The following is a 25310-nucleotide window of genomic DNA, read 5'->3' on the forward strand; positions in this document are numbered from 1 at the left end:
GAACCTAGACCACCCCGTGGGCAGCCTTCCTGTTAGCCGGCGTCCACTGCTCTCAATGGGCAGACTCTGGCCCAGGGTCGTGCAGTCAGGGACAGGGGGGCGGGGGGCCTGCCCACTGAATCCAGCACCAAGTTCTTCCTCCTGTTACCGTGTAGATCCAGACAGCCATGCCAGAGGTGGCAGGACACCCCATGGCCCTGCTTCAAACCCCGGCTCTGAGCTGCCCCCTCGGGGCCCTGTGCGGGGCCCCTCCGCACATCCCCGCGGAGACCATGTCCTGGTTGGGCCAACACTAGGCCTACCCCGGGGGTCCATCCACCAGGGGCCTGAGAGGCTCGGAGCCGTGCCCGGGGCTCACACACGTCCTCGCCCAGCAAACACCCTTCCCTTCACTTTTGAGGACGGAGCACAGGCCTTTGCTTGTGTGTGTGTGTGTGTGTGTGTGTGTGTGTGTGTGTGTGTGTGGAGGTGGGGGTAACGCACAATCCTGGTGTGTGATGGGTGTGTACACTCAACCCTGGGACCAGCTGGAGCCAGGTCCCAGAGACCAAGAAGAGGAGAACGCAGGAGTCGCTCAGTCGTGTCCAACTCTTTGTGATCCTGTAGACTGGAGCCCACCAGGCTCCTCTGTCCACGAGATTCTCCAGGCAAGAACGCTGGAGTGGGTTGCCATTTCCTTCTCCAGGGGTATCTTTCCGACCCAGGGATCGAACCCACGTCTCCCACATTGCGGGCAGATGCTTTACTGACTGAGCCACCAGGGAAGCCCAAGGAAGGAAGTGACGCAAAAGGGGAGACCGCCCCCCACCGATGTCTGACCAGGGGCCCAGGCCGGAGTCACCCGATGGCCCCGTTAAAGCCCAAACGGACCCGCATCGCAGCTCAGGCCACCAGCCCGAGCTCCCCTCTCCCACCACCGCCCCCCACCGCTCCGCCGCCCAGGCCCTGCCAGGAAAAACAGCTGTGACAGGCAGCTTTCCGCGGCCCCTCTGTCGGTTATGGCTTATGTACGGCCCCCCAGGCAGCTGGCCCTTGGGAGGGACGGGCTTTATAAATAAAATTTATCATTGTAATTACGGCTCCTGTAGAGAGCGGAGGACTTTTACGGCCTCCTGGAGGTCATGAATAATTTAGGAGAAGGGAGAAGGGGCCTCTCTGTTAGCGAACAATGGGGCCCAGAGGTTCCCATTACCGCAGCTGCGAGGACGCCAGGACCCGGCCCAGGGACCAGGGCCCGCCAGGCTCCGCAGGGACACCGCCCGGCCACCCCATCTTGTGAATGGCGGTCCTGGCCGGTGAGCAGATGCGGCCCCAACCGCCAGAGGCTGAGGATGACAGGCTGTGGGCTCCCATGAAGGGCGTCGATGGGGCGGGTCCAGGCCGCGACCTCGGGTGGACCCTCAACCTGCACCCACACCAGAAGAGCAGCTCCTCTCCTGGGCGCCCACAGGAGCCAGACCCCAGCCCGCCTGACCTCCAGCTCTCCCTCTCTCTGCACACACGCCCACCGCCCACACTATCCTGGAGAGGCCCCGAAGGCAGGAATCCCCCCTTGCTTGCCTCCAGTCACAGGAGACTCACCACCTTACTGTTGGCTATTCCTTCCTGGTAGAAATTCTCCCTCACCTGCACCTGTGAACCCCACCCCAGGCTCCTCTCCCAGACCCTCCCACACTGTGCATCAGCCCCTCCAACCCAGAGCCCGCATTCCCCTCCTCACTGCCCTGCCCCCCAGTCCTGAGTCCCCCACCCTCAGCCTTCATGCTCACCACCCCCCATGTCCACCTGCGACCTCCTCACAGCCGGCCTGGGGTGAATCTCCGCTCCTCGATCCTCCTGGCCTGGCGGTGGTCCTGAAAGCACCCCCTTTCTTCCTGCCCCCCACCCCACAGGCCCCCCAGCTGCACCTCCCTACCCAGCTTCTGCCCACCATGCCAACCTGACCTCATCACACGGCAGCGCTCAGGGCTTGTGCTCAGAGCCCCCCAGGGTCGTTCCCCCAGCCCCGTGGCTTTCTGTACCACCTCTGAGTTGACTGGTTCATTGGCCGTAGCGGTTATAACAAACTGCCACAAACCCTTCGACTTAAGCAACAGAAACTGATTCTCTCAGGGTTCGGAGGGGTCCTAAATCAAGCTTTTGGCAGGATCACGCGACCTCTGGGGGCTCGAGGGGAAGGCCCCGCCCGCCCCTCTCAGCTTCTGGGTGGCTGTGAGAGTTCTGGGCTCCTGGCCCTCTTCCTCCAAACTCTGCATCTGTGATCACATCACTGCTTCCTTTTCTGTGTTAAATGCCCCCCGTGATGGGGACACATGTGGTGGCCCCAAGTTTGTTGACATTCACAGGCTTCAGACCAGTGATACAGCTGTGTTTTGGGGGACCATTTTTCAAGGTACCAAGAGGGTTACCCTAAATTCACATCTCCTGCTAGAGTCACCTTGAGCCAGACACGTACATCCAACTCTCCCACCCCAGGAAACCTCTACGCATCTCAAATTAACTGGCTCTCATCTCATAATCCCACAGCACCCCCAAAACCTGCACCCCTGCCATCTGCTGAGGGTCAGAATAACGCCCGCAAAGATGTCCACGTGCAAAGCCCCTAAATCTGTCATGTGATAGGTCGCACAGCCAGAGGGAATTAGGCTGAGGACAGAGTTAAAATTGCATGACTTTAAAATGGGGAGATGATCCTGGATTGAGGGGGCGCGGCAATGTAGTCACAGGTCTTTACTGTTGAAAGGGGGTTGGTGGGGGGTTGGAGCGGCTCGAGTGGGGGCTCTGAAGATGGCTGGGGCCACGAACTGGGAAATGTGGGTTGTGTCAAGGCAAGTTGTGTGCAGACATGTGTGTGACAGCAGCCACTAGCCACACCTATACCATCCTCCCAGCAGCTGGGTCCCTCCACGCCTCTGAGACCTCGTTCCGTAGGGGCTGCCACATGAGCTAGCACATCAGGAGCTGGTCTGGATTGGGGGCCGGGGGACGGGGGCACCAAGACTGGGCCAGGCAGGCCCCTCAAGGCTGTGTGACTTCGGGCAAGTCACCTTCCCCCTCTGACCTGCTCTTTCCTCATCCACAGGTCTGGGGCGGCTCAGCCCCTGCCAGGCAATGGGATACAGTAGAGAGCTGAACCCCCAGCTCCCAGCCCAGGACAGACCATGAGAATGCTGGGCCCTCAGCCCCGTGGCCCCTCTACCCCGGGGCAATCCTGGGCCTCAGATGTGGTGCCCTGATCCTGCAGCCTGGGATCTGTGCTCTGTCCTTTCCTCCGGAGACTCCCAAGGCAGGATGTGTGGGGTGCAGGAGCAGGGGGCAGGGCGGGCCCCTGTCCATTCTGGGGCTCCATTCTGGGCCGGGTCAGTCAGCGGCTGGTCACTGTGATCAACCCACCCAGCCCCCACGTCAGGCCCCCATCTCCTCCCTGCAACACTATGCCTCTGACGCTGCCCTTGGGTTTTCCAAGAACTGCTTGTCTCCAGAACCGGCCTGGGAGGTCACACGTAGGCCTGAAGGGCAGTGAGAGGGCACTGACCCCTCGTCTTGTCTGCAGGCCCGGCCTATGCTCTCAGGGCCTGGGAAACGGCCACCCCCTCCCCGCTCTGGGGCCAGCGGCCTGTCCTCGGGGTCGCTGCTATTTCTGCCAAAGAGAAGAGTAATTATAGCTCAGCCTTTGCCAGCTGACCGAGCTCTGCAACCCGGCAGAGGGGCCTGGGGCGGGAACGTAGACTGGCCAGAAATCAGCCCTGCGAGCAGGCAGGCAGCAGCTCCGGACCGGAGCCGTGGGAGGCCAGGCAGGCGTGGCCCCGTTCACCCGAGCAACCCAGCGCCCACCTCCCCGGGGCACAGGAGGGGCACTGCCAGCCGGGCCAAGAGCGTGCTGGACGACCGCTGCTGGGGCCGCCGCGGAGCCGGCCGCACCACCCCTCGCAGAGCCGGGAGGGAGCCAGGTGAGAGCCGCTCCAGGGAGCAGGGGATGCTCATTCCTGTTTAGGAGTGAGGCTCAGGGCGGAGAGGCCCCAGGACGGATGCAGGTGGGGACCCTGCTGCAGGCGGGCGGGCGGGCGGACGGAGCTCACACTGGGGGCCGCCCGTCTCCTTCGCCGGGGCTGGGGGCTTGCAGGGCTCACCTGGGCACCGTCCCAGGCGAGCCAGGCGCTCGTAGTGCCAGGAGCCCCGGCCCCTCTGGACCTCATGCTTGGTCTGCCCAGCGAGGGTGGTGAGTGCCCTCAGTGACGTCCCGGCCCCCGGTGCTCTGAGCGTCTCTCCAGGGGCCAGGCCTGAGCCGAGGGCCCTGCTGGCCCTCCATCCAAGCTCCTGCCCGAGGCCAGGCCATGCATGGGCAAAGCCACCATGCGGGGCCCTCCACACGCCGCCCACACCCTGGCTCAGGCCTTCTGAGGCACAGGACGGCTCCGGGCATTTGGCGGGGACCGCAGCCTGGATTGCAGGGTGGGATCCTGACCCCTGCCAGCCCTCTGGCCTCAGGGGACTTGCGGAGGACCGAGCTCGGAGGGAACAGACACGTTCCTGGGGTCACTGGAGCCCAGGCCACAGCTTTCGGGTGTCCCCAGGGACACGGCTCTTTTCTGAGTTGACTCAATCAGAGGGAATCCCCATCCCTCCCACCATGCGCGTGGGGAGCTCAGGACGCACCACTTATTTGGCACCTGCTGTGTGCAGGCACCCAGGGAGCATTAGCTCTCCAACCTGATGTTAGCACTCTGGAGTGGGCAGAACCCAGGAGTGGAGCTCGGGGTGAGCGTGGTCAGGGTCTGGACCGGGGTCCACAGGCCCCATCACCTGGGGCACTCAAGGCCGAGGTTGGCTGCCCCCTGCTTCGGTCACACAGATGTCACCAGGGCCTGCTGCCACCCCACGTCCTAAATGCACCCCAGAAATGTGCGGGCTGAGCGTCCCAGTGTGGAGGGACCTCGGGGACCCCCGGCCAGCTCCCGCTCCCCGACTCCCCATTCTAGGCAGGGCCAGAGGCAGCGGGCAGCTCCAGCGTGTGAGACCAGCCCATGGGGCTCCCCCGAGTCCTCCCCTGGCTCAGTTCGGAAATGGTGCTATCTGGGGAGCTGCCAGGCTGAGAGCTGCCAGGGCTGCTGGCCGGCCAGCCTCCCTACTCCCACCCGCCCGCAGCGAGCCGGCATGGGGGTGTCCACAGCCTTCTATCTCCTCCCGCAGCTCAGAAAAGGCACAGTCCATGGGGTCAGTGCCCTGAATTCAGCCTGCCACTCTGGGCGGGAGTCAAACGCCACCAGGCCACCAGCCCCACAGCGATGGCCTCCTCCAGCAGGGCCGTCCAGAGGGCCGCTGAAGCCGCCGCCCCGTAGTGTAAGAGAAGCTTCTCGGCCGCCCGCGAGCTGCCCCGGCTCCGGTTCCCTCTTTGCCAGAGGCTCTGATCACCAGTGAACCGCGGGTGCAGGTGGGCAAGCTCGCCTCGGGTGTGGCAGCCAGGAGCCCAGGTGAGCCAGGCAGCAGGCGAGAGTGCGTGCGTGTCAGCGAGTGTGGAGACACGTGTGTGACGTGTGTGTGCTGTGTGCTACGTGTATATGTGTGGTGTACATACATGTGTGTACAAATGGGTATGGTGTGTGTGGTGTGTGTGAGTGTGTGTGAGTGTGTGTGTGTATGTGGTATGTACGGAGTGAGAATGGAGGTGTGTGTGTGTGTGTGTGTGTGGAGTATGTGTGCGTGAGTGTCTAGGTATGTGTGTGTACATGTATGTACATGTGTATGTATATATGTGTGTGGTGTGTACATGTGTGTGGCATATATGAGTGTGTCTGATGTGTGTATGTGTATATAGTGTGTGAGTGTGGAGGTATGTATGTGTACATGTGTGTGGTGTGTGTGAGTTGTGTGGTGTGTACGTGTACACAACGTGTGAGTGTGTAGGTGTGTGTGTGTGTGTGTGTGGACACATGTACGGTGTGTGTGTGAGCTGTGTGGTGTGTGTGTGTGTACATAGTGTGTGGGTGTAGGTGTGTGTGTGTGTGTGGTGTGTACATGTGTGTGGTATGTGTGTGACTGGTGTGGTGTGTATACATGTACAATGTGTGAGTTGGGGGATGCGTGAGCTCAGCCTCCAGGGTGGGGTCCTGGCTGGCTTGGCTCTCCCGCCTCTGCCAGCTGGACGCCTCTGGAGGTGATGTCCCGAGGGACAGGACAGCGGGAAGGCCGGCCGAGTCGCTGCTGGCTTGGGCTCAGGGCCCCTGAGGGCTGCAGGACCTGCCCAGCTTGGCCATCGCCTGAGTCTAGGGCCCTGCAGGCAGCCAGGCACAGGGAGGCTTGGAGGGTGATGGGGCAATGGTGGGGTCAGAGCTGAGGAAGGGCCCCCGATGAGGACAGAGTCCGGCGGGCCAGGGGCAGGGTGGGGGGCGGACACAGGGTGCAGACCGCCTGGCCTGCAGGAGTCAGGAGCCCGGTGGGGCCGGGGCAGACGGCAGAGGGCCGGGGCCCAGGGCTCGGCGTTGTCCAAGGCCTTGAACCAGGAGAGAGCCGGCCGGCCAAGCCCACCCTGCACCCCCGGAGGCCGGGGAACAGGCAGGTCGGGGGACTGCTGTGGATTCCGTCACCGGCTCCCAAAGGTGTCAGGTCACGGAGGGAGGGTGCTAGGCCAGAGCCCACAGGCCATCGGGGGGCGGGGGTCCTGGGGGTGCAGCCCTGGCCAGACCCCTTCTCCTGGGAAGCAAGCAGAACCTTGAGGAGCCCCGCTTGGCCCCCTCAGGGCCCCCAGGACTGGACCAGGAGCTCTGGGGGAGCCCAGAGCAGGTCCCCAGCCCAGGGAAGGACAGGGTCCCCCCCAGGCAGTGGCCTAACAGGCTGTGCCTGCCACGACAGGGGGCGGGGCAGCGGGTGACACTCTGCAGGCCCAGACCTATTTTCCACCCTTATCGCCCATCTGTCACAAGGCGGCCTCGGAGAAGGACACTCATGTTACACGCTGTCCCTGCCGGAGGCCCCAAGGCCTGCCCACCCCCACACAGGGTGTCTACCCCTGGGCAGAGAGGGGCCTGCGGGCAGGTGGGAGGCAGGGCCCAGAGCAGCCTCACTCGCTGGGCAGACCAGAGCCACGCCTTCCTCCAAGTTCCTGGGGGGGAAACTGAGGCCCAGCCCCTTGGCTTGACCGAGGCCACTGAGCCTAAGAAGGGCGGAGCCCAGCACTCAGGCCAGTTCTGGGGGTCAAGAGGCCCCAGTTCCACTGGGGAGGGGCCGGGCGTGCCCTTTAACAGAAGCTGGAGCCTGGGCGAGGCTGTGGGTGCGGCAGAAGGCCGATGGGAACAAGAGAGGCCGGGACTCCTGAGAGACAGTGGGCAGGGGACCCCGCGGGGAGCTCCCCCATGCACATGGGCTCCGTGCTGGGCACGGTCGCTCCCTCTCCCTGAGAGCTGACCCAGGCTGACTGGCTGTGAGCCCAGGCGGGTCCCGGTCACCCCTGAGCCCTGCCAGAAGCTGCCACGCTCACCCCGACCAGAGCTGCGGGGCATTTCCCGCTGAGGAAACAAAGGCTCCGAGAGGTTAAGGGGCTTGCCAAGGTCACACAAGGTCACAGGCGGCGCAGGATGGGGCTGAGTGAGGCTGCCCCCCCCGGAGGCTCGGAGCTGCCAGGGACACTCACCGCTTGCCCGTTCACAGCCAGTCACGGGCGCATGCACGTGCACAGGCACACTCACACACTCACACATGCACACTGGCACACGTGTGCACAGACAGAAGGCATGTACGCTGACACTCATCCTCACACATGCTCCGCATACACGTGTGCACTCGCACACACAGGTAAACACGGTCACGCACAGCTGTGCACACACTCTTGCCCAACATATGCAGGTACACCTGTGCACCCACATACGCACACGTGTGCACACAGCACTTACACATGTGTGCACACGTGTACATCTATGGGCATCCAACGTGCACACTCACCAAAGTGCTCACACGGGTGTGCACACATTCACACGTTGTCCCACCACCCCCTGGCCTGGGGCGGGGCCCTGGGAACCCCAGTAGGGGTTCAACCGCTGAGCCGCTGGCAGAGCTCTGGCCCCCCAGGGCCTCCGCAAGAGCAGGCCTCCCTCCCCACCCCTCCACCCCCGTGACCCTGTTTGCAATAAAAAGCCTGATGCTGAGACAGGAGAAAATTGCTCCTTTTTGAAATAACTGAATGGCCAGGCTGTTATCTCCCAGATGGAGAGAGCCCTCCCCCAAACCAGGCCCCCCCTGGCACTCCTCCCCGACCCGGCAGCTCCCACCTCATTCAGCCCCACCTCCATCCTTGGGGGCGGGGTCTTTGGAGGATGGATGGAAGCCAGGACACCCCTCATAAAGCACAAACATCTGCCCCCATAGAGAGGGAGCAGGAAGGCCCGCCCAGGACCCCAGAGCAGGACCCTGGCAGAGCCTGGGGCTGGGGAGGAGAGGGGAGGAGCGCCCACGCCACCCCGCTCTTGTTGTCCACGCACAGAGGGCCTGGCCACACCCCCGGCGCCCACTTTGCTGCACAGGCTCAAAGCAGGCCTGGGGCTGCCTGGCTTCACCCGCACAGGATGGGGGAGGCCTCAAAAGTCAAGGACCCTTCAATAGACCTGAAAGAAAATTCACACCAGACAGGCCGCACTCAGAGGCTCCCGGAGGGGACAGTACCACCTTACACCTAGTCCACAAGCAATCTAAACACCAGGGGGAGAGAGAGGGAGGAACACGACGACAGAGGGAGAGGCAGAGAGTCTGGGCGGGCCTGGGGGGTGGGCCCAGCAGCTGCAGCCCCCGTGAGCCCCAGAGAAGCCTTTCCCAGCCCCCACAAAGCCCTGCTGAAGCCCAGCCCTGGATGCTGGCTTTCAGCCTGGAGCACCCCCAGGAAGGAGGCAGCAGTGATGTTCACCGCGGTCTTCTCTGCGGCCTCAAAAAATCGCAGGTGGCTACGGCAAAAGGCAAACCTCCCGAGCCTCCCGCTAATGATGGGGCCTTAAGTCGCAGGCCAGCCCCGCGGAGCACACGCGCCATTAAAGCTGACGATTCGGAAGGTGGCAGCAGGGAGGCCGCTGACCACGCCGTTCTCAGCAAGCAGGGTTCCTCCGCGCCGGGAGCAGGTCGAAGGGAGTCTGAGGGGCGGGGGGATGCCAGCTCAGCTTCCTGGAAAGGATCTCTCCCCCTTTTATTTTATTCCTGCGCATGTTCCCTGGGTAATAAATAATGCCTGTGCTTATCTCAGGACCATGTCCCAGTAAATGAAGACTGCGGCGCACGCCTTGAGCCCCGACTCCCGGCCAGAGACTCAACATCAGACCAGGAAGAATGAGGAGGCGGCTCCAGGCTCACCGACGCCCCGGGCGGGGAGGGTACGGCAGGGCCCTGGGCGGGCGCTGGTCTCCGGGGGCCCACGGCCCCGTGCACAGGCCCGAGAGCTGGGCCTCCGCGGGAGGCGGAGAAAGGAAGCAGGGCTGGGTCTCTGCCCCAGGAACCCCAGTGGGAGAGGGCTGGGTTGGGAGACCCAGGAGGCCTAGCCCCCCGCCCGCCTGGGGGTCCCCCTGCCAAAGCCCAGAGGAGGCAGCAGGCGCGCTGACGAGGCTGCCTGTCCTCTCCAGCCTCCGGGAGGCCAGACGGGAGGGACTCACTTGCCTCTACTTCCCACCCCACAGGAGGGCAGAAAGGGCCCCGCCTCAATCCTGAGACGAAGCCCGCAGGAGCGCTGCGGCCGTGGGGACGAGCCACGGAGGACCACGAGACACGTGCGGTTCCGAGAGCCCCTGGAGGTGGCCGTCCACTGTAAGAGAGGAGGCAAGCGGGCCGCGGCCGGGCGGGCGGGGGGCCATCGCCGGGATCTCGTGGAGGGCCGTCTGCAGGGACCGCAGTCACGACCCTGTCCTCACAGCAAAACCCGGGCCCGTGGGGTCGGTCAGGACTGAGTGGCAGTCGGGAAAACAACAACAGACAGGAACCTAGAAGCAGAGCCGCCCGGGCCACCCCGTCTCCTTGAGGAAAGGCCAGAGGGCAGGGCTCCCACGCCTGCCCGCTCTCCCCTCCCGCGCCCTGAAGCTCCTCCCTGCCCCCAGCCTTCACTGCCCGCCTCCCCAGTCCTCCCCACCCCTCCCAGGGCCCCGGGGCCGCCCCAGAGCCCACTCCGTAGCCCTGCCCCCTCCACCCCTGCCCAGCTCACTCCTACTCCAGCCCTGCCCATGGGTCACAGCCCTGTATCAGCTAGCGATGCCTCATGATGAATACCACAGACTTAGCCGTTTCAGCAACCCTCGCTGATTGTCTCAGCGGCCCTGGGGGTTGGGGCCCTGGGCACAGCCACGCCAGCCCTCCCTCGGGGAGGTGGCCATCAGGGAGTCTGCCAGCACCGGGCCTCACCCGGGGCCCAGGGCCCTAGTGCAAGCACACGGGGGTTATTACAGAATTCACGTCCTCCAAGCTGCACCTCCAAGGCCAGCAGCGGAGCCCCTCCCTGACCTCCAGACCCTCTGCCTGGAGAGCTCGTCCGAGACCCCGTCTCTTGACTCGGTGCCCCGTGGGGATTCCCATCGGAGCTGCGGGACCCTGGCCCCTCTGCCATGTCCTGCTGGTGGAAGCGCGTCACAGGCCCCCACATTAAGCAGGGGGGACCACACAAAGGCAGGGACCGGGAGGGGCTGGGGGCATCTTAGATTCTGCTGCCACGGCCCCTAAGGACGGGGCTCCGAGTCCTGCCGAGCTGTGAGTGCAGCTCACCGCCCTGACACATGTCAGCGTCTCCTGTGAAGGCTGGTGGTAACCAGCGGGAGAGGCCTCCAGCAGGGCCCCTGCTCCGACACTCAGCTGCCCCTCCCTCGCAGATTGGCCCCACCCCCAGGAGCTCCCAAAACCCGAAAGCAGAGACCCTCAGACGGGGAGTCAGGGCCCTGTCAGCACTGGCCTGGGGCCTCCAGTGAGCCGAGCAGGATGGACAGGAGGCCAGGCGTCTGGCCGCCCTCGCCCCAGAACCCCTGCAGATGCCACATACACCCCTCCCCCAGGACCCCCAAGAGGCGCCCAGCATCTGGAAGCTGAAACCTGAAGCCTAAGAGGCTGGGCGGGACCCCAGGGAGCGCTGGGAGAGTGGCCAGCCAGGGGGTGGACCACCTGGCCGGGTCAGGACCTGCAGGAGCTTGTCTCCATCAGCAAAGCGGGGAGCTCTGTCTGACCTGGTCAGACTCAGGGTCCTCAGGAGGGCGGCTGACAGGGGAGTCCCTCGGGGAGCCTGGCTGGTGGAGTGGGCACACCTTCCGAGAAGGAAGGCCCCTCCCCGCCCAAGCTCACTCTCACTCTCCTCCCCAGACATCGCCTGCAGGGAGCCCACCACTGCTGTCCAGGGTAAGTTCAGTGTCTTCACCCCACCCCCCCACCCCCATGGCTCCAGCACCCCCAACCCTGGCAGGGCCCCGCCTTCAGCTGGGGTTCCTGACGGACGCGGGTGGGCAGCAGCTCCCCAGGGCTGCCCTCTGCCTCTCACTGCCCTCCACGGGAGGGCGCAGGGCGGGGTGCCTGCAGCAGGCCCCCGTTGCAAGGAACCCACTGGCCAGAGAGGGACAGGGAGACCCAGGCCCCCCGGGGACCTTGGGGGTCACTGAGGTGCCAGCCCCTGGGGGAGCCCCACAGTGTCTGCACCCGCCCCTGCAGGGAGGAGGGCGCCCACGGGGTCCCTGCCAGGGCCAGGGTCAGGACTGCCGGCCGTGCTAACCTGCCCCCTTGGCCCCCAGCGCCCAGCCGGCCACGACCCCGCGGCGGCTCCCTGCTCCTCCGGCTGACGGCCTGCATCCTGCTGGCACTGGCGCTGGGCATGTGCTGTGGCCAGGCCGGGCCCATGGCCAGGGCCCTGGAGGACTTCCGGGCCCGGCTCCTTGCCGCCCTCCTGCGCCTGCGGCTGGCGGCCCTGGACTGCTGGCGCTGCCTGCTGCAGCTCTGAAGGCAACGCCCGTCCCCTGGGGGCCCAGGGGCGTCCCCTGGGAGGTCTTCTTCGAACAAGAATGTCACCACTGAAACCCGGGCACCCACGGGTTCCAGCCCTTGGGGCTACCCTTCAGGCGCCCCCTCACCCTGGCAGGAACTCTCGGTGACCTTGAGCTGGGCCTGGAGGTGTCTGCGTGTAGCCCCTGGAGCCGGGGCACCCTCCCTCTTTCCGGGGCACCCAGAGAAGGAAAGGAAACTGGACTTTGCTGCTTGGGGACCCACAGCCCAGACCCCAAAACCGCACCGGGAGAGGTGGCTGGGGGCACGCTCTCTCCTGCGGTCACGTGCGGGGCCCAGCACCCCAGCTTACCTGCCACCAGCACTGGGTCCCTGGCCTAGGGAGCCCTGCTTGTCCGGGGCATGTGTGCCACCTGGCATCTCTAAAGCCGCCGGCCTGGGGGCAGCAGAGAGGGGACGGGAGGGCTGAGAGGCAGGGTCGCCACCCTCAGGAGGCGGCGTCTGGGCTTGGGTCCCAACGGCCCCGCTTGGGCTGTGTGGAGCCCAGGAGCCCCGTGACCGTGTAGCCCACACAGCCAGACCGAGGGGGCCCTGCGGAGACAGACCCTGGGTCCCCTCAGACGCAGGGAGGGAGAGGGGCCTGAGCAAAGCAGGGAGGCCCTACCGGGGGAGAAGCCCCCCACAGCCTGAAGACAGCCATCCGCACGCCACCTGGGCTCCTGCCGTCTGCCCCCATGGGTTAAGTGGGGAGACGCCGGTTTTCTGTTGAAACACTGCCACCTCTTTCCTCCCGGAGACATTGGCCCCAAGGAGGGAAGTCGGGACCGACTTGCTATGGATTCGCTTCGGCAGCCGCTGCAGAGGTCGGAGTGTTGTGCGAGCCAGCCCCCCAGGGCTTCAGGGGCCGGGGCACCCGTCTCCAGGGTCCCTTTGGGCTTCAGAACTCAGGGAGCCCTGAGCCGGGAGCCCAGAGGACAGAGGCCCACCTCCAGGGTCAGCGGCCCTTGGGGACCCTCCAGCGTCACAGCTGCCTCCCTCACGGACACCCGCCACCCCCTGCGCCCACCCACCCCCTGAAGAGGACGGGCAGGCTAAGTGGCAGACCCGAACCCACGGGGCTCAGCCCCACCAGCCCTGAGCCCGTCGTGAGGGGGGCACTCGGAGGCGCCCAGCTTCCCCGACACCCCTCCTCACGGCCCACCGCTCTCAGCTCAGGGCTTCTGCAAAGATCCGCTCAGCTCCGGAGGGTCTGCAAGACCTGGAACCCCGCTGCTTTGGGGAAAATATGGCTCAAGGTGCATCTGAGAACGCTGAGAATTCTGAAACACGAAATCCATCCTCACACCCGAGAAGTGACGGGAAGCAGAACGGAACCCACGAGGAAACGTGCAGATGGAGACTGCAGCCGCCGGGGCGGGGGGACTCCCGGTTCCTAGTAAGTCTGGGAAACTCCAGGAGCAAACACAGAAGGCAGTGTTTTCAGTCTTAAATTGAAAGCAGACAGAACAACAGAAACAAAGGCAAACTGAAGATGCAGAAAAGATGGATCAAGAGACACCTAATCGCTCGCCCGCATTAGAGGCTCAGGTATTTTTGTTTTTATTTTGACTTGAGAAATAAATACATTTGCGTTGAAGACCTTTCACTTTCAGTTAAGCTGGAGTAGAATTAAAATAGGATGTCCATTATCAAACAGCAGTGGGGAGAAGCAGGCATTGAGGAAGCAGGGCAGACCCTCCTCAGGGGCCCCGGGGCACGGCCGGCCTCTCCTGTCCAGCCCCAGGGGGCCCTCCCAGCCCACTTCTAGGCCACCGGCTCCTGTCCCAGGGCACCCTCCCCGAGGCCAGCAGTGCCCTTCCCAGGAGCCCCCAGGATGGGAAGTCTGGGGGTGCCAGTGCAGCTGGCCCACGACAGCCTGTGTGTCAGCGACCATTCTGCTCTGCAGGTGGCCCTGTACGTGGATACAGGTCTCTGCTGGTCTGACCGAAGGGCTGCCCAGACGCTCCAGGCCACCCACAAGTGCCCCGGCACAGCCACACCTGCAGCAGAGCCTCCAGTCTGGAAGCCCACATCCAGGGCCTGCTCCGCTCTCCAGGGCCCAGATGGCTGCCGCCTGCTGGGGCACAAGGCAGAGCCACCCCCTTCTGTGGGGAACAGACCAGGAGCTCTCAGGGACCAGTGGACTGGGCAGGCAGATCCCCTTGGGGGCCTCAGGTTCTGTCAAAACCCCTCCCCAAGGTCCCTGATCCTCTGGCCAGAACCCCCAGCCAGGCCAAGGGCCAGAGCATCTAAGATGCCAGGAGCCTCTATCACCTCCACCCCGAGCCCCTCCGGAAAGGTACCAGCCGAGCACATCAAGACAAGTGACCTGCACTGCGTTCCCCAGGGCCAGGCCGCCTGCCACACGGGTCCCCAGACCCAGGCCCCTCCTTTCAGGGAGATGGAGCCACTGCAAATGATCACACAGGCCAGGCCTGCCTCCTGAGCTGGGAGCCCTGAGCGGCGTCCACAGCCAGGCAGCCCCAGGCGGCTCAGCACCGAATCCCAGGCCCCAGGTCCTCCCCCAGGTCCTCCACCTGCTGCCACGGGGGTGGGACTGCGCCCTTCGGGCCCCCTGAGATGGGAAAGAGGCCCCTCCTCTGGGGTATGGGGGGCCCTGGGGATGGGGGTGCAGATAGCTGCCCGCTCCAGTCTCTACCCACAGACGCACACTCGCACACACACTTGTGCACGGGCACACTCATGCGTACACACAATACATTCACACACGCTCACACCTCGCCGTGCAAGCTCACGTGCACACTCACGCATGTTCGCACATGCTGTGACCACGTGCACGCACATCATACACACGTCCACACCCTCACACGCCTCACATGCACTCATACACCCGCCGTGGCACCTGGCCCCTCTCCCCTGCAAGAGTCACCCCCACATGCGGAGCCCATGTCTCCACCCCACAAGCGCAGGCCCAGCCCACAGCGGGGCCCTGGGGCCTCCCCAGGCCAGGCCCCCAGGAAGTCTGCACCACCGCTGCGGCCTGACTCCAGGCCAACCCACCACCCTGTGCTTTCCCAGGGGCTCTGGAGCAGGCGCAGAGGGGCTCTCAGCCCTGGGGGCCACCGGGGCGAGGGGCTCCTTCCCACACGCAGCACTTGGCCCGCAGGTGGCGGGCTCCTCATCCCCCGCACGGTTCAGGAGTGGGTCACGAGAGTGACGTGTGGCCATCGTGGGCCACTGGGGTCACCCTGGGGCCACAGGCTGCTGCCACGGGACCTGGCAGGTCACACAGATGGCATCCAGCCGAGGCCCACAGGGAGGCGTGACCACAGCACACCCACTGGCCGGGGGCCTCCCCGAGGCTCACCCCTGGGACGGGCGGAGGCCCCTGCATGGAGCCTGGAGGCGCCCCCGGCCCAGGGCTGAGGGTGGCCCCAGCCCCGCCAGCTGCCAGGCCGGTTTGGGGTGGGAACCGGGTGCCCGGTGAGGGGGTCGCTCAGCACTGCACACAGAGCCGAGGGGAGGCATGCAAGGCGTGGGGGCTGGGCAGAACCGGGGCCGCGGCCCAGGGCAGCACGTGCCCCCAGCCCAGGTGGGGGCCAGTCGGCCTAGATGACGGCACTCTTCTCCTGGAAGGCGGCGCGGGGGGCGGGCCGGGCCAGCAGCAGCTCCTTCTCATGGACCAGGCTGTCCAGCAGGTCCTCCTGGCGGTAGTTGTGGTAGACTTTCAGGAAGGCCAAGACGGTGATGGCCAGCCAGGCCAGCCATGAGGCCCAGAGGCCGAACTGCAGGAGCGGAGAGCACGTCAGGGGGTGGCCAGGTCCAGGGGCCACTGCCGGGGGCGCCCGCCCGCCCCCCAGGGCCAGATAGGATGGGGGCGTCACCCCCCAGCATCTGGTAGCCCTCTTGGCCCCAAGCCGCGCCCCTGCCTCAGGAATACTGCCCACCCTCACCCAGGTGGGGCCCCCAGGGCGGGGGGCGGTACTGGGCCCACTCGGCTCCAAGCAGAGCTCGTTTCATCTGTAAGGGAGCCTCTTCCAATCGCTGGAACAAATTGACCTTTATCTGCTGTTTCCAAACAGTTGGAGGGGAAACAATTTAATCAGAACCAGGCTCGAGGTGCAATTAAACTGGCTCAGTGGAAGGTGTTTGTCATCACTCAGCCCGTACCTTCCTTATCTACCGCGCACAAACGCGGGTGGGAGCGTTTCCCACTAAATCTACATGAAGGTGTCTCTGACAGGCTCGGCTCATCTCAGCTGGACCCACCAACGTCCAGCCCCCCAACCCCCACCCCAGAGGGCTCCTCACTATGGAAAGGATCCTCAGGCCGGCCACTGGCCAATGCAGGACCAGAAGTTAACCTGGAGGCTGGCGGGACCTGCCCGGAGCCGAAAGAACCCGCCTGCCCAGGCACCCCGCCACCCCTGCCGTCAGGGTCATCGTCAGGGTCAGGCGCAGATGTTGAGGGACAGGCCCTCTCTGACCGCATGTCCCGACACACTTGTGTCCAGCAGACGGGGTCCCTGGCCTGACCCATGGTCTCCTGGAGGGCAGGGGACAAAGCTGATCCAGGGGCAGGACTGGCAGAGCAGAGTCCCCCAGACAGTGGCTAGGGGCTCCTCCAAATGGGAAAGCCGGATCCCCTCTAGGGATCCCCTCCCTCAGACCCTGCCCCAGCCGCTCCAGCTGGGGCCTCGCCGTGGGCCCTCAAGCATCTATCTGAGGGCCCACGTGGCACCAGAACCAGGATCCAGACCCCGGGCCCCAGCCTGAAGTCTCAGATGAGCAGCACAGAGCCCCCCCTCAGCCCCCAGGCCTCCCGCCTCTGCCCTTAGTTCAGGCTGTTCCCTCCTCCGAGGATGCTCCATGTCCCACTCCTCCCCACCCACACAATTCCTCTGCCTCCAAAATCCAGCCCTCCTACAGGAAGCCTTCCTGACTGCTCCCCCAGCACTGCGCTCACTGTGCCTCCTCTACCAAGACACCATCCTTAACCAAGAGTGTTTCCTCCTGGATGGGGTGGGGCTGTGCGCTCAGTGAATGCTCAGCAGAGAATGGTCCCCTCCCTGGTACCCGGGAAGCCCCGCCCACCCGGACAGCCCTGCCTACCCAAGAAGCCCCGCCCCTGAGCAGACCCGCCCACCAAGGCACCCCGCCTACCTGGGCAATCGCAAACTGATCATAGAAAGCAGAGTTGTCCACGTTCAGCTCCAAGTCGATGCCCTGGAGCTCTTCACAGCTAAAACGGCAAGACGAGGGGGTGGACGGTGACCGCTGGGGGGACCAAGCAGGGGGGCAGCAGAGCATCACCCCCAGATGAGGAGGCACTGTCCCCAAGGTGGGGCAGACAGGGAGCTGCTGGGCCCCATCTGTGGGGCAGGGACCCTGCAGATCTGACCCCATCTGACCCTGAACGGTGGGGGATACCAGCCCTGGCCATCACTCCCCTGAAGCCCCCGGCCCTGCCCCCCGTGGCCCCATGGCACTGCAGGGCCAGGGGCTACAGAAGGTGTGGGCTGCAGCTTCTGGCCCCTCAGTCCCCAGACTGAGCTGCACGGCAGCCCTGCTTGAGTTTCATGGGCATCCGGGGGCACCCCTTTAACCGCCTGGGGCTGGCAGCACAGGCCAGCAAACCCAGCGGCAACCAGCAGGACACCCCTCAGAGTCCTAATGACCTGCACAAGCTCCTTGTATGTGGACAGGCTGGTCCGGGCTGGGCCTCCGAAGCCTGGAATGGACGAGGCCTGGGCTCAGGGACCTGTAGCCTCTCAAACGTCAGGACACAGGAATGGGAGCCTGGTGCCCAGAGAGAGGGAGGCCCAGAGGCCCAGGCACGCACTGGAAGGAGCTGTGGGATGAGGCTGAAGGGCTGGAAATGGAGTTCGTGAGGGTAAAGAAACGCTGGGTGCCTTTCCAGAGGAGCCCAAGGCCATCCCAGGGGCCCGCCCGCCCTCTGAGGGCTCGGGACGGGGGCAGGGGTGGTGAGGAGTCACGTGGCTGGGGGCTCAGCGGGGAGAGCCCATACAGCTCAGCATGGGTAAGACCCCCACACACAGAGGGGCTGCCCTGCTGTGGGCCCTGAGGGAGTCACCCACCCTGGGTGCTTTAACCTTCCTCTGTTATGCGCCCGAGGCTTCTGCAGAGGCACTGGGGACCCCCAGGGCAAAGGCGCAGGGTAGCAAGTAGGTGCCCCCAGCCCTGCCTCTCACTTCAGCTCTTTCATTGATTTATATGTTCAAGTTCCAGATCAGATTTTTCTTAGAGAAAGAATCTGGAGCCTCTGGAAGCGGTGACCCGAGTGTCCCTGCCTTTCCAGAGCCCTGTCCTGGGGCACTGGGTACTGCCCTGAGGCTGGGCAGTGGGCAGCCCTCGGCCAGGGTCCGGCAGTCACCATGCTCCACGTGGGGCTGCCCCCAAGCCAGAGACAGCCCCTCACTCAGGGCCCAGAGCATCCTTCCCGGCCCGAGGCCTCTGTCCCCAACCCCCTCTGACCAGAAACTCCCAGTCCTGCCCCTCGGGACCCCGCTCACTCCATCTTCATCTTCCTCCTAGGACCTGGAGCCCACCCCGAGGGGTCCCGTCATCCAACCACGTGCTGGCGATGATGGGGAAGCTGGAACCTCTGACCTCCGGGACCTCCACCCCCACCCCAACCCACCCCCAGGGTCCTTGGGGGACCGGCTCTGGTGTGAAGCTGCTGCAGGCTCCCTGAACTGGGAAGGGGGCGCGGACCAGCGGAGAGGCCAGCCAGGTGTGCGCAGGCCATGGGGGCACCATGGGGGGCACGGGAGGGTCCGTGCAGGAAGAGGTTGGTGGGGAGTCAGGGGGGCCCAGGGCGCACCTGTGGGGCACGGTGCCCTTCTCGGTGATGGCGTCACACCACATGGTGAAGCCCACGCTCACGATGGTGCTGGCGATGAAGACCAGGAAGACCACGAAGGCGCTGACCAGCAGGTTCAGGAAGGCGTAGAGGAAGGAGCTGCGAGGGAAGGAGGGGCGGTCACCGTGCCTGCCTGGGCCCCCAGCGCCGCTGCAGGGCCAGGCAGCGGGGGAGGGCAGCCCCCGGCCCTCAGGTTCCCAGCTGGGCTGTGGGCCCCAGAGGACGGGGTGGGGCCGAGCAGGGTCCCTGCCCTTCCCGGAGCGTCCCTCATCCCACAACCCCGCTGCCCAGCCCATCCTCCCAAAGCCCAGGAGTGGGGACCATCTTACAGCAGAGATGGGGCCTCTGTTTAAACACAAGTCCACCTGGTCCCAAAGCGTCGAGGCCAGCAGGCATGCTGGCGGCCAGACTACCTTTCGTGGCGGCTCACCCTCGCGGGCACCCCCAAGGCCGTTTACCCACACGGCCATCAGCGCAGCTGAGCGGCACCTGCATTGGGGGCCACGTGACCCTGCTCTGATTTCCCCACTGGAACCTGAAAGGCCAAGGCGAGCCCAGGGGCAAGGCCGAGAGAGCAGAGCTCACTCAGGGCGGCTGCACTGCCCGGGGGCCAGGGCCTCCCAGGGTGCACATGGGCAGGTCCCCACTGGGATGCTCTCAGACGGCGCCAGTATTTGCCCTCCCTTGGGGCAAGCGAGGGGGCATGGTGGGACCACCCACCCTCCAGACTCTCCTAGCCACCCATGAGCATCCTGTCTTCTCCAAACCACCCCCTGGAGACCCAGAGTCCTGCAGGAGAGCAGGTAGCCCAGCTGAGGCTGCAGGGGGCAGGGGACAGGGCTGTCCCCCCGAGAAGGGCCAGGGGGCAGAGGGAACTCCCTCAGGTGGGACGGCAGCCCGGGCCCACCTCCCACCTGCCACAGGTTTCACGTGAACATCAGTGCTTTCAGGACATCAAATCTGAGTGGAATGATTGGCCAAATATGGCTTCACAGAGAACATTCATCAAACAAGGTATCGGCTGGGACCTCAGCCAAGAAAACATCAAAGTTACTGTCCCTGAGTGTGGTGACTGTTGGCTGAGGCCAAGGGGCGATGGACATGATCCATCCATTATCCACTCCCCACAATCTGTACTCAAGCCCAGGCGGGCGCCTCACCCTCCGTGCAGACAGACACCTTCAGGGAACCCCTGGACAGCGGGCCTGAGACACAGCCGGCCTATCCAAAAGCTGCCCCTTCCCACCTCTGAGGGTGACTTACAACAGTCTCTGAGAGACAGAAGCCCCAGCCACTCCAGGCGCATCCCTGTTAAAGGGACGCAGTTTGGGGCTCTCCATCCCACAGGCCGGGTTTCCCTTATGTCTCAGCTGGTAAAGAATACTCCTGAAATGCAGGAGACCTGGGTTCAATCCCTGGGTTGGGAAGATCCCCTGGAGAAGGGAATGGCTACCTGCTCCAGTATCCTGGCCTGGAGAATCCCATGGACTGTAGAGTCCATGGGGCCGCAAAGAGTCAGACAGGACTGAGCGACTTTTTTACTTTTCATCCCACAAGACAGGGAAGGACCCGTGCTGGGGTCCCGCCGGCCGACAGCCGCCTCCGACTCTTCCCTCACTTTTTGCCTCTTTCCTCGGCATCTGTCCCAGGCTTTACAGACTTTTGAAGAATTGGGTGTCTGGGAGCCTCACCCAGCCCCACAGAGTTCCCAGTACAGGAATGGGAGCCTGGCACTCACAGGGTTAACTCCGCCTTCCTCCTGCCACCTCCCAGGGTGCCCTGCCTGGATGTGCCGTCTCCATAGTGACAGCTATCCTGGGAAGCTCTGGGAGCGATGTGCAGGCTGAGGGACACGTGTGGGCAGGCAGATGGGTTGTGTTAACCCAGCACTCCCCAGCCGTCAATCACAAACCACAGCCACCTGGACACACAAGGCTGCCCCAGGCCCCCGGGCCTGAGACTAACCCTCAGCTCAGCCAGGGGCCTGACACAGCAATGCCCCAGGAAGACACAGGCGCCATGGATCCACAGACCCCTCCCTCCAGGCAGCAACCAGGGTGACTCCCCCTGTACAAAAGCAGCCTTCACCCCAACCCTTCACACCCCCCGGGCACAAGTCGGGGCACCCACTTTGCAGACGCACTCTGCACGAGGGGGGAGCTGGCACCACGGACATGGTGTCGAGACCGTGAGCGCGAGACCCAACCACGAGCCCCTCACACAGAGCGAAGGCGTCCTCAGTGTCTCTGAAGTTGGTCTAAGAGATTCAGGTGCACGCTAAACCCTAAGCAGGTAGGACCCTCTAAAAACCCGAGTCTGACCAGGGCAGTGGGTCCTCCGTGCGCTGGACTCCAGGGGCCACCAACGCCCCTGAGAGCCTTGTCCATCACACGCTCTCTCTACTGCCCCTCCCAGCCTCCTGGCTCTCCCTGACCCACCCCAGACCTGCTCCCCTGGTCTGTACAGCTTGACCAACTGCGCCAGAACTGGCTGCCCGCATCTGACCATTCTGCCCATGGCAGGTCCAGACACAGTGATCCCAGAGGGCTGATCCCTTGGCCAGACCATGAATCTTCAAAGGCGTCTGGGGCCAGGAGTGGCGTGAAGCAGCGGAAGTCAAGAGGAAGCAACCTTTCTGTCATTCACTCCACAGTCACTAATTTCGTGCCTCCTGGGCAATGCTCAATGCTCATGCCCAATACTCAGCCCTGAGCACACAGAGGTGAACAAGGCATGTGCCCCCCATGGGTACAGCCATCCCAGGCTCCCCTCGGATGGACAGCTGTGACCTGGGTCCATGAGAGCTTTGGCCGGGGCCTGCAACCAGAGCTAAGATGGAAGAATGACACTCGAGACAGATGGCATCACAGCTGACCGACTGCCAACCGAGTCCTGTGATGGACAGGGGGGGGCAGGTGGACACAGGTGGATCACCACGCGGCCGTGATTCCTGATGGCCGAGAAGGACATTCCGCAACAGATGTGCCTGGAGAAGAGAAGGCTGGCTCAGCCCTGGCTGCCAGGGTCGAGCCCACTGGTGGCAGGACAGGTGAGCCCCTGGAACTGATGCAAAGCGACAGAGGACCCAAGATGTTCCTCCAACCAGGACAACTCAAAGGAGAGCAGGCTCCCTCTGTCCTCAGGGGACGGGCGCAAGGAAGGAGTGCAGGGAGGCACGCACACTGCCGAGCTCAGTTTTCTGTCTTTAAAACAGGGACGGTAAAAAATCTAAAAAAGAAAAAGAAGGGATATATGCGTGTGACTGATTCAGTCCCCTGGTGGCTCAGACGGTAAAGAATCTGCCTGCAATTTAGGAGACCCAGATTCAATCCCTGGGTGGGGAAGATCCCCTGGAGGAGGAGATGGCTACCCGCTCCAGTATTCTTGCCTGGAGAATTCCATTGGCAGAGAAGCCTAGCAGGCTACAGCCCATGTGGTCCCAAAGAGTCAGACACAACTAAGCGACTTTCACACACGTATACCTGATTCACTTTGCTGTACAGCAGAAACTAACACACCATTGTAAAGAAACCATACTCCCAGAAAAATTAATTTGAAAAAGAAAATGAGGATGCTCATGGTTTCACAGAGCTGATGGACGCCTTCTATGAGACAATGAAGGGTAGAAGCTGACCCAGTTCCTGCCCAGCTTGTGTGAAGTGGGCGGCGTGCACGACCAGGACTCCTTTCTTGCAGGCTCTGGGCTCTCTGCACCCCGCCTGCTCCTAGCCTCGAGTGTGTGTGTGTGTGTGTGTGTGTGTGTGTGTGTGTGTGTGTTAGTTGCTCAGTCATTTTCTGACTCTTTTGCAACCCTATGGACGGTAGCCCGCGAGGCCCCTCTGTGCATGGACTTCTCCAGGCAAGAATACTGGAGTGGACTCTGTAGCCCGCGAGGCCCCTCTGTCCATGGACTTCTCCAGGCAAGAATACTGGAGTGGACTGCCCTTCCCTTCTCCACCAGCCCCTGGTGGTCCTTCTGGAATCTCACATCGCTCAGAGCCACAGGGGCTGAGCCCCACCTAGAGAGCCACTTACATGTCCTCACCGGGTAGACGCTGAACACCTTGAGGCCACTTATCTTGTAGAAACGAGCAGGAACCATGGGCGTGAGCTGATGGTCAAGCCACGGCCCCCACCTGGCTGGTGCCCTCTGCCCTCAGCTGCGCAGACTGAAGGGACCTCCGCCTGCCCACCTGCTGGCCACCCGTCCTCTTCCTCAGACCCCGTCTCATAATCAAGCTGCCCCTCCAGCCCCAACCTGGCCCAGGGGCACTGACCGGCTGGCACCGCACTCGGCAATGCAGGCGCAGGTGGCGCCTCACACGTCTCCTCAGGACACAGCGTCCTGAAGGCTGGGGGCGGGGTGAGCAGGGCAGGTGCCCTCCAGGACTGGCCTGGGCTCACCCCAGAGAGCCCCCAGCCCGCAGCATGCAGACAGCCCCCCAGCCGACACGTGGCTCCTGCAGACCCCAGAGCCTGAGTCCACTGGGTTGAACCACATCTTCTGCAACACCGGCCTGCATCGGCACCGCAGTAACCGAGTGAGACCTCGCTGGGGAGTAGGGTCTTTGTGGGCATCACTAAGCTCAAGATCTCAGGATGAGGTCATCCTGGATTTAGAGTGGGCCCTAGGTCCAGTGACTAGGGTCCTCCTAAGAAGAAGGAAGGAGACAGAGAGGAGGCCCTGCGGAGGGGGGGACAGAGCCTGGAGTCGCGAAGGCCCGAGCCAAGGGGCGTCAGGGTGGCAGGCGGCCACTGGGCGCCAGGAAGAGGCCTGGAAAGGGTTCTCTCCCCGGATGGAACCAACTCTGCCAACTCCTTAATTCTGGGCTTTTGGCCTCGGGGACTGTGAGAGGATAAATCGTGTTAAGCCCCCGGTTTGCGGTGCTTTGTTACAGCAGCCCCAGAAGCTCATGCGCGTGGGCTCCTGGGATTTCACACCTTCCCGGGTTGGGACCCCCAGCCTCAGCTGCCCCTACCCTTTTCAGCTTGCAGCCTCCCGTTATCTCTCCACCACTCTCTCCACCCCAAAGCCAAAACTGAGAGCTCTCAGGGGCCTCTACTCATCTCCTACTTCCCCCTAAAAGAAGTGAAAAGCCACTCAGAACTGCCAGAAGATGATGGATGGGGTGAGTGGGGCAGAGTCTGGGAGAAGGCTTCCACGTGGATGTGAGGGCTGACAACAGGCAGGACTGACCTCCTGTGCAGGAGCTCTGGCCACTCCAGGGCGTGGTGATCCACACCCTGGGCTTAGGGGGAGGGGGCACAGCGAGTCCCACAGGGGTGGAGGCCCGGGGAGTGTTACTGACTGAGGACCCCCCACCCCACGGAGCCACATCCCCCTCTCTCACAGAATAGAGCCAAGACAGGGAAAGATGAAGAGGAAGATGGAGGCCAGGAGCGAGCAGGGGCCTCACTCGCCAGCCGCTCCCTCTCCCACATCCCCCAGCCAAGGTGTGAGTGCCGGCGGTGGGCCTCGAGGGGCTTCCCTCCAGCTTCCCTCCACTGCTGCCCTTCCCAGGAGGATGGGGACGCGGGGAGGGTCCCCTGTTCGTCTGGTGGGCCTTCTGCCTGCCCAGTTCTTCCCCAACGACCCAACCCCACAGGGAGCTGTCCGCGGTGCTGACGGGTGTGGGCCCCGCAGAGCCAGCGAAGGAGGCCCAAGTCCGTTCAGAGATGACGATGCAACATTTGGGCCCCCGGGGACGAGGATGGTGACGCGCACTTGTCCGGTGAAGCACTGGCCTTGTGCGGAGACGGCCATGGCCCCTGGGTTCTGCGTGGAGACAAAGGGCAGTTTCCCTGGAAGTGATGAGCCATGACTGATATTTTAAGGCCTCTGGAACCGTGGGGAGATGGAGGGGCTCGGGCTCCTCCTTGGGGAGCTGTGGGCACAGAAAGGGCGCCGTGCCAGGGGTTAGGGTTGTGTCTGTCGGTGAAGGGCAGCCGTGAGACACCCACACACACACTTACCCCTCGTGTCCCTTGCAGAGGAAGAAGAGCGTGCGCCAGGCGTGAGCGGCGGCAAGCAGCAGAGAAAGCAGGCTGGCGAGCAGGCTGAAGCGGCAGGCGGCAGGCGGCCCCCACTCCTGCACGGTGAAGCGCTCGCGCTCCTGCACCGTCAGGTTGGCGCTCAGCCACATGCCCTCGGTGAAGAGCAGGCAGCGGCCGCGGAAGTCGTGGCCGTTCTCAGACAGCGGCACCACCACCACGAAGCTGAACAGAAAGGCCAGGAAGTAGCAGACGCACTGCGCGAAGAGGAAATTGTTGAGCGCCATGGCGAGGCCGGGCGGGCCGAGGAAGCGGCCGGAGGACACGGCGAGGCCGGCTGGGGACGCGGGGCGAGGGGCGCCGGCCGGGACCCGGGGCCGCCTGAGTCTCCCGGCGCCGCGCGCAGGCCCGGCCGGAGCCGCGCGGGAGGCTGCGCAGTGGCTGCGCCGGCGGGCCCTGAGCGCCCCGCCCGGGACGCGTGCGCAGCGGCCGAGCGCGGGCC

At 64.0% G+C, this 25310-nt stretch overlaps 2 protein-coding genes across 5 annotated transcripts; one reads left to right on the forward strand and one right to left on the reverse strand.

Moving 5' to 3' along the window:
• Positions 1-3521: 3521 nt before the first annotated feature.
• Positions 3522-13570, forward strand: C21H14orf180 (chromosome 21 C14orf180 homolog). 4 transcript variants are annotated; one of them, XM_027521264.1, is made up of 6 exons: positions 3549-3950; positions 5191-5471; positions 9221-9347; positions 9648-9774; positions 11305-11340; positions 11727-13570. In XM_027521264.1, the coding sequence occupies exons 3-6, from the start codon at positions 9237-9239 to the stop codon at positions 11930-11932; spliced, it is 480 nt and encodes a 159-aa protein (XP_027377065.1). In that variant the 5' UTR covers positions 3549-3950; positions 5191-5471; positions 9221-9236; the 3' UTR covers positions 11933-13570. The 4 variants fall into 4 exon arrangements, with proteins under 4 accessions (XP_027377062.1, XP_027377065.1, XP_027377063.1 ...); XM_027521262.1 differs by lacking the exon at positions 5191-5471 and having other exon boundaries at positions 3553-3950; XM_027521265.1 differs by lacking the exons at positions 3549-3950; positions 5191-5471 and adding an exon at positions 9007-9098.
• Positions 13497-25224, reverse strand: TMEM179 (transmembrane protein 179). Its single transcript, XM_027521260.1, has 4 exons — positions 24791-25224; positions 18779-18916; positions 17098-17176; positions 13497-15719 (listed from the first exon to the last, which is right to left on the reverse strand). Exons 1-4 carry the CDS (start codon positions 25093-25095, stop codon positions 15543-15545), a joined length of 699 nt encoding a protein of 232 aa, XP_027377061.1. The 5' UTR covers positions 25096-25224; the 3' UTR covers positions 13497-15542.
• Positions 25225-25310: the final 86 nt, after the last annotated feature.

This window comes from Bos indicus x Bos taurus, chromosome 21 (genome assembly GCF_003369695.1).
Source record: "Bos indicus x Bos taurus breed Angus x Brahman F1 hybrid chromosome 21, Bos_hybrid_MaternalHap_v2.0, whole genome shotgun sequence".
In the NCBI taxonomy this organism is placed as follows: Eukaryota; Metazoa; Chordata; class Mammalia; order Artiodactyla; family Bovidae; genus Bos; species Bos indicus x Bos taurus.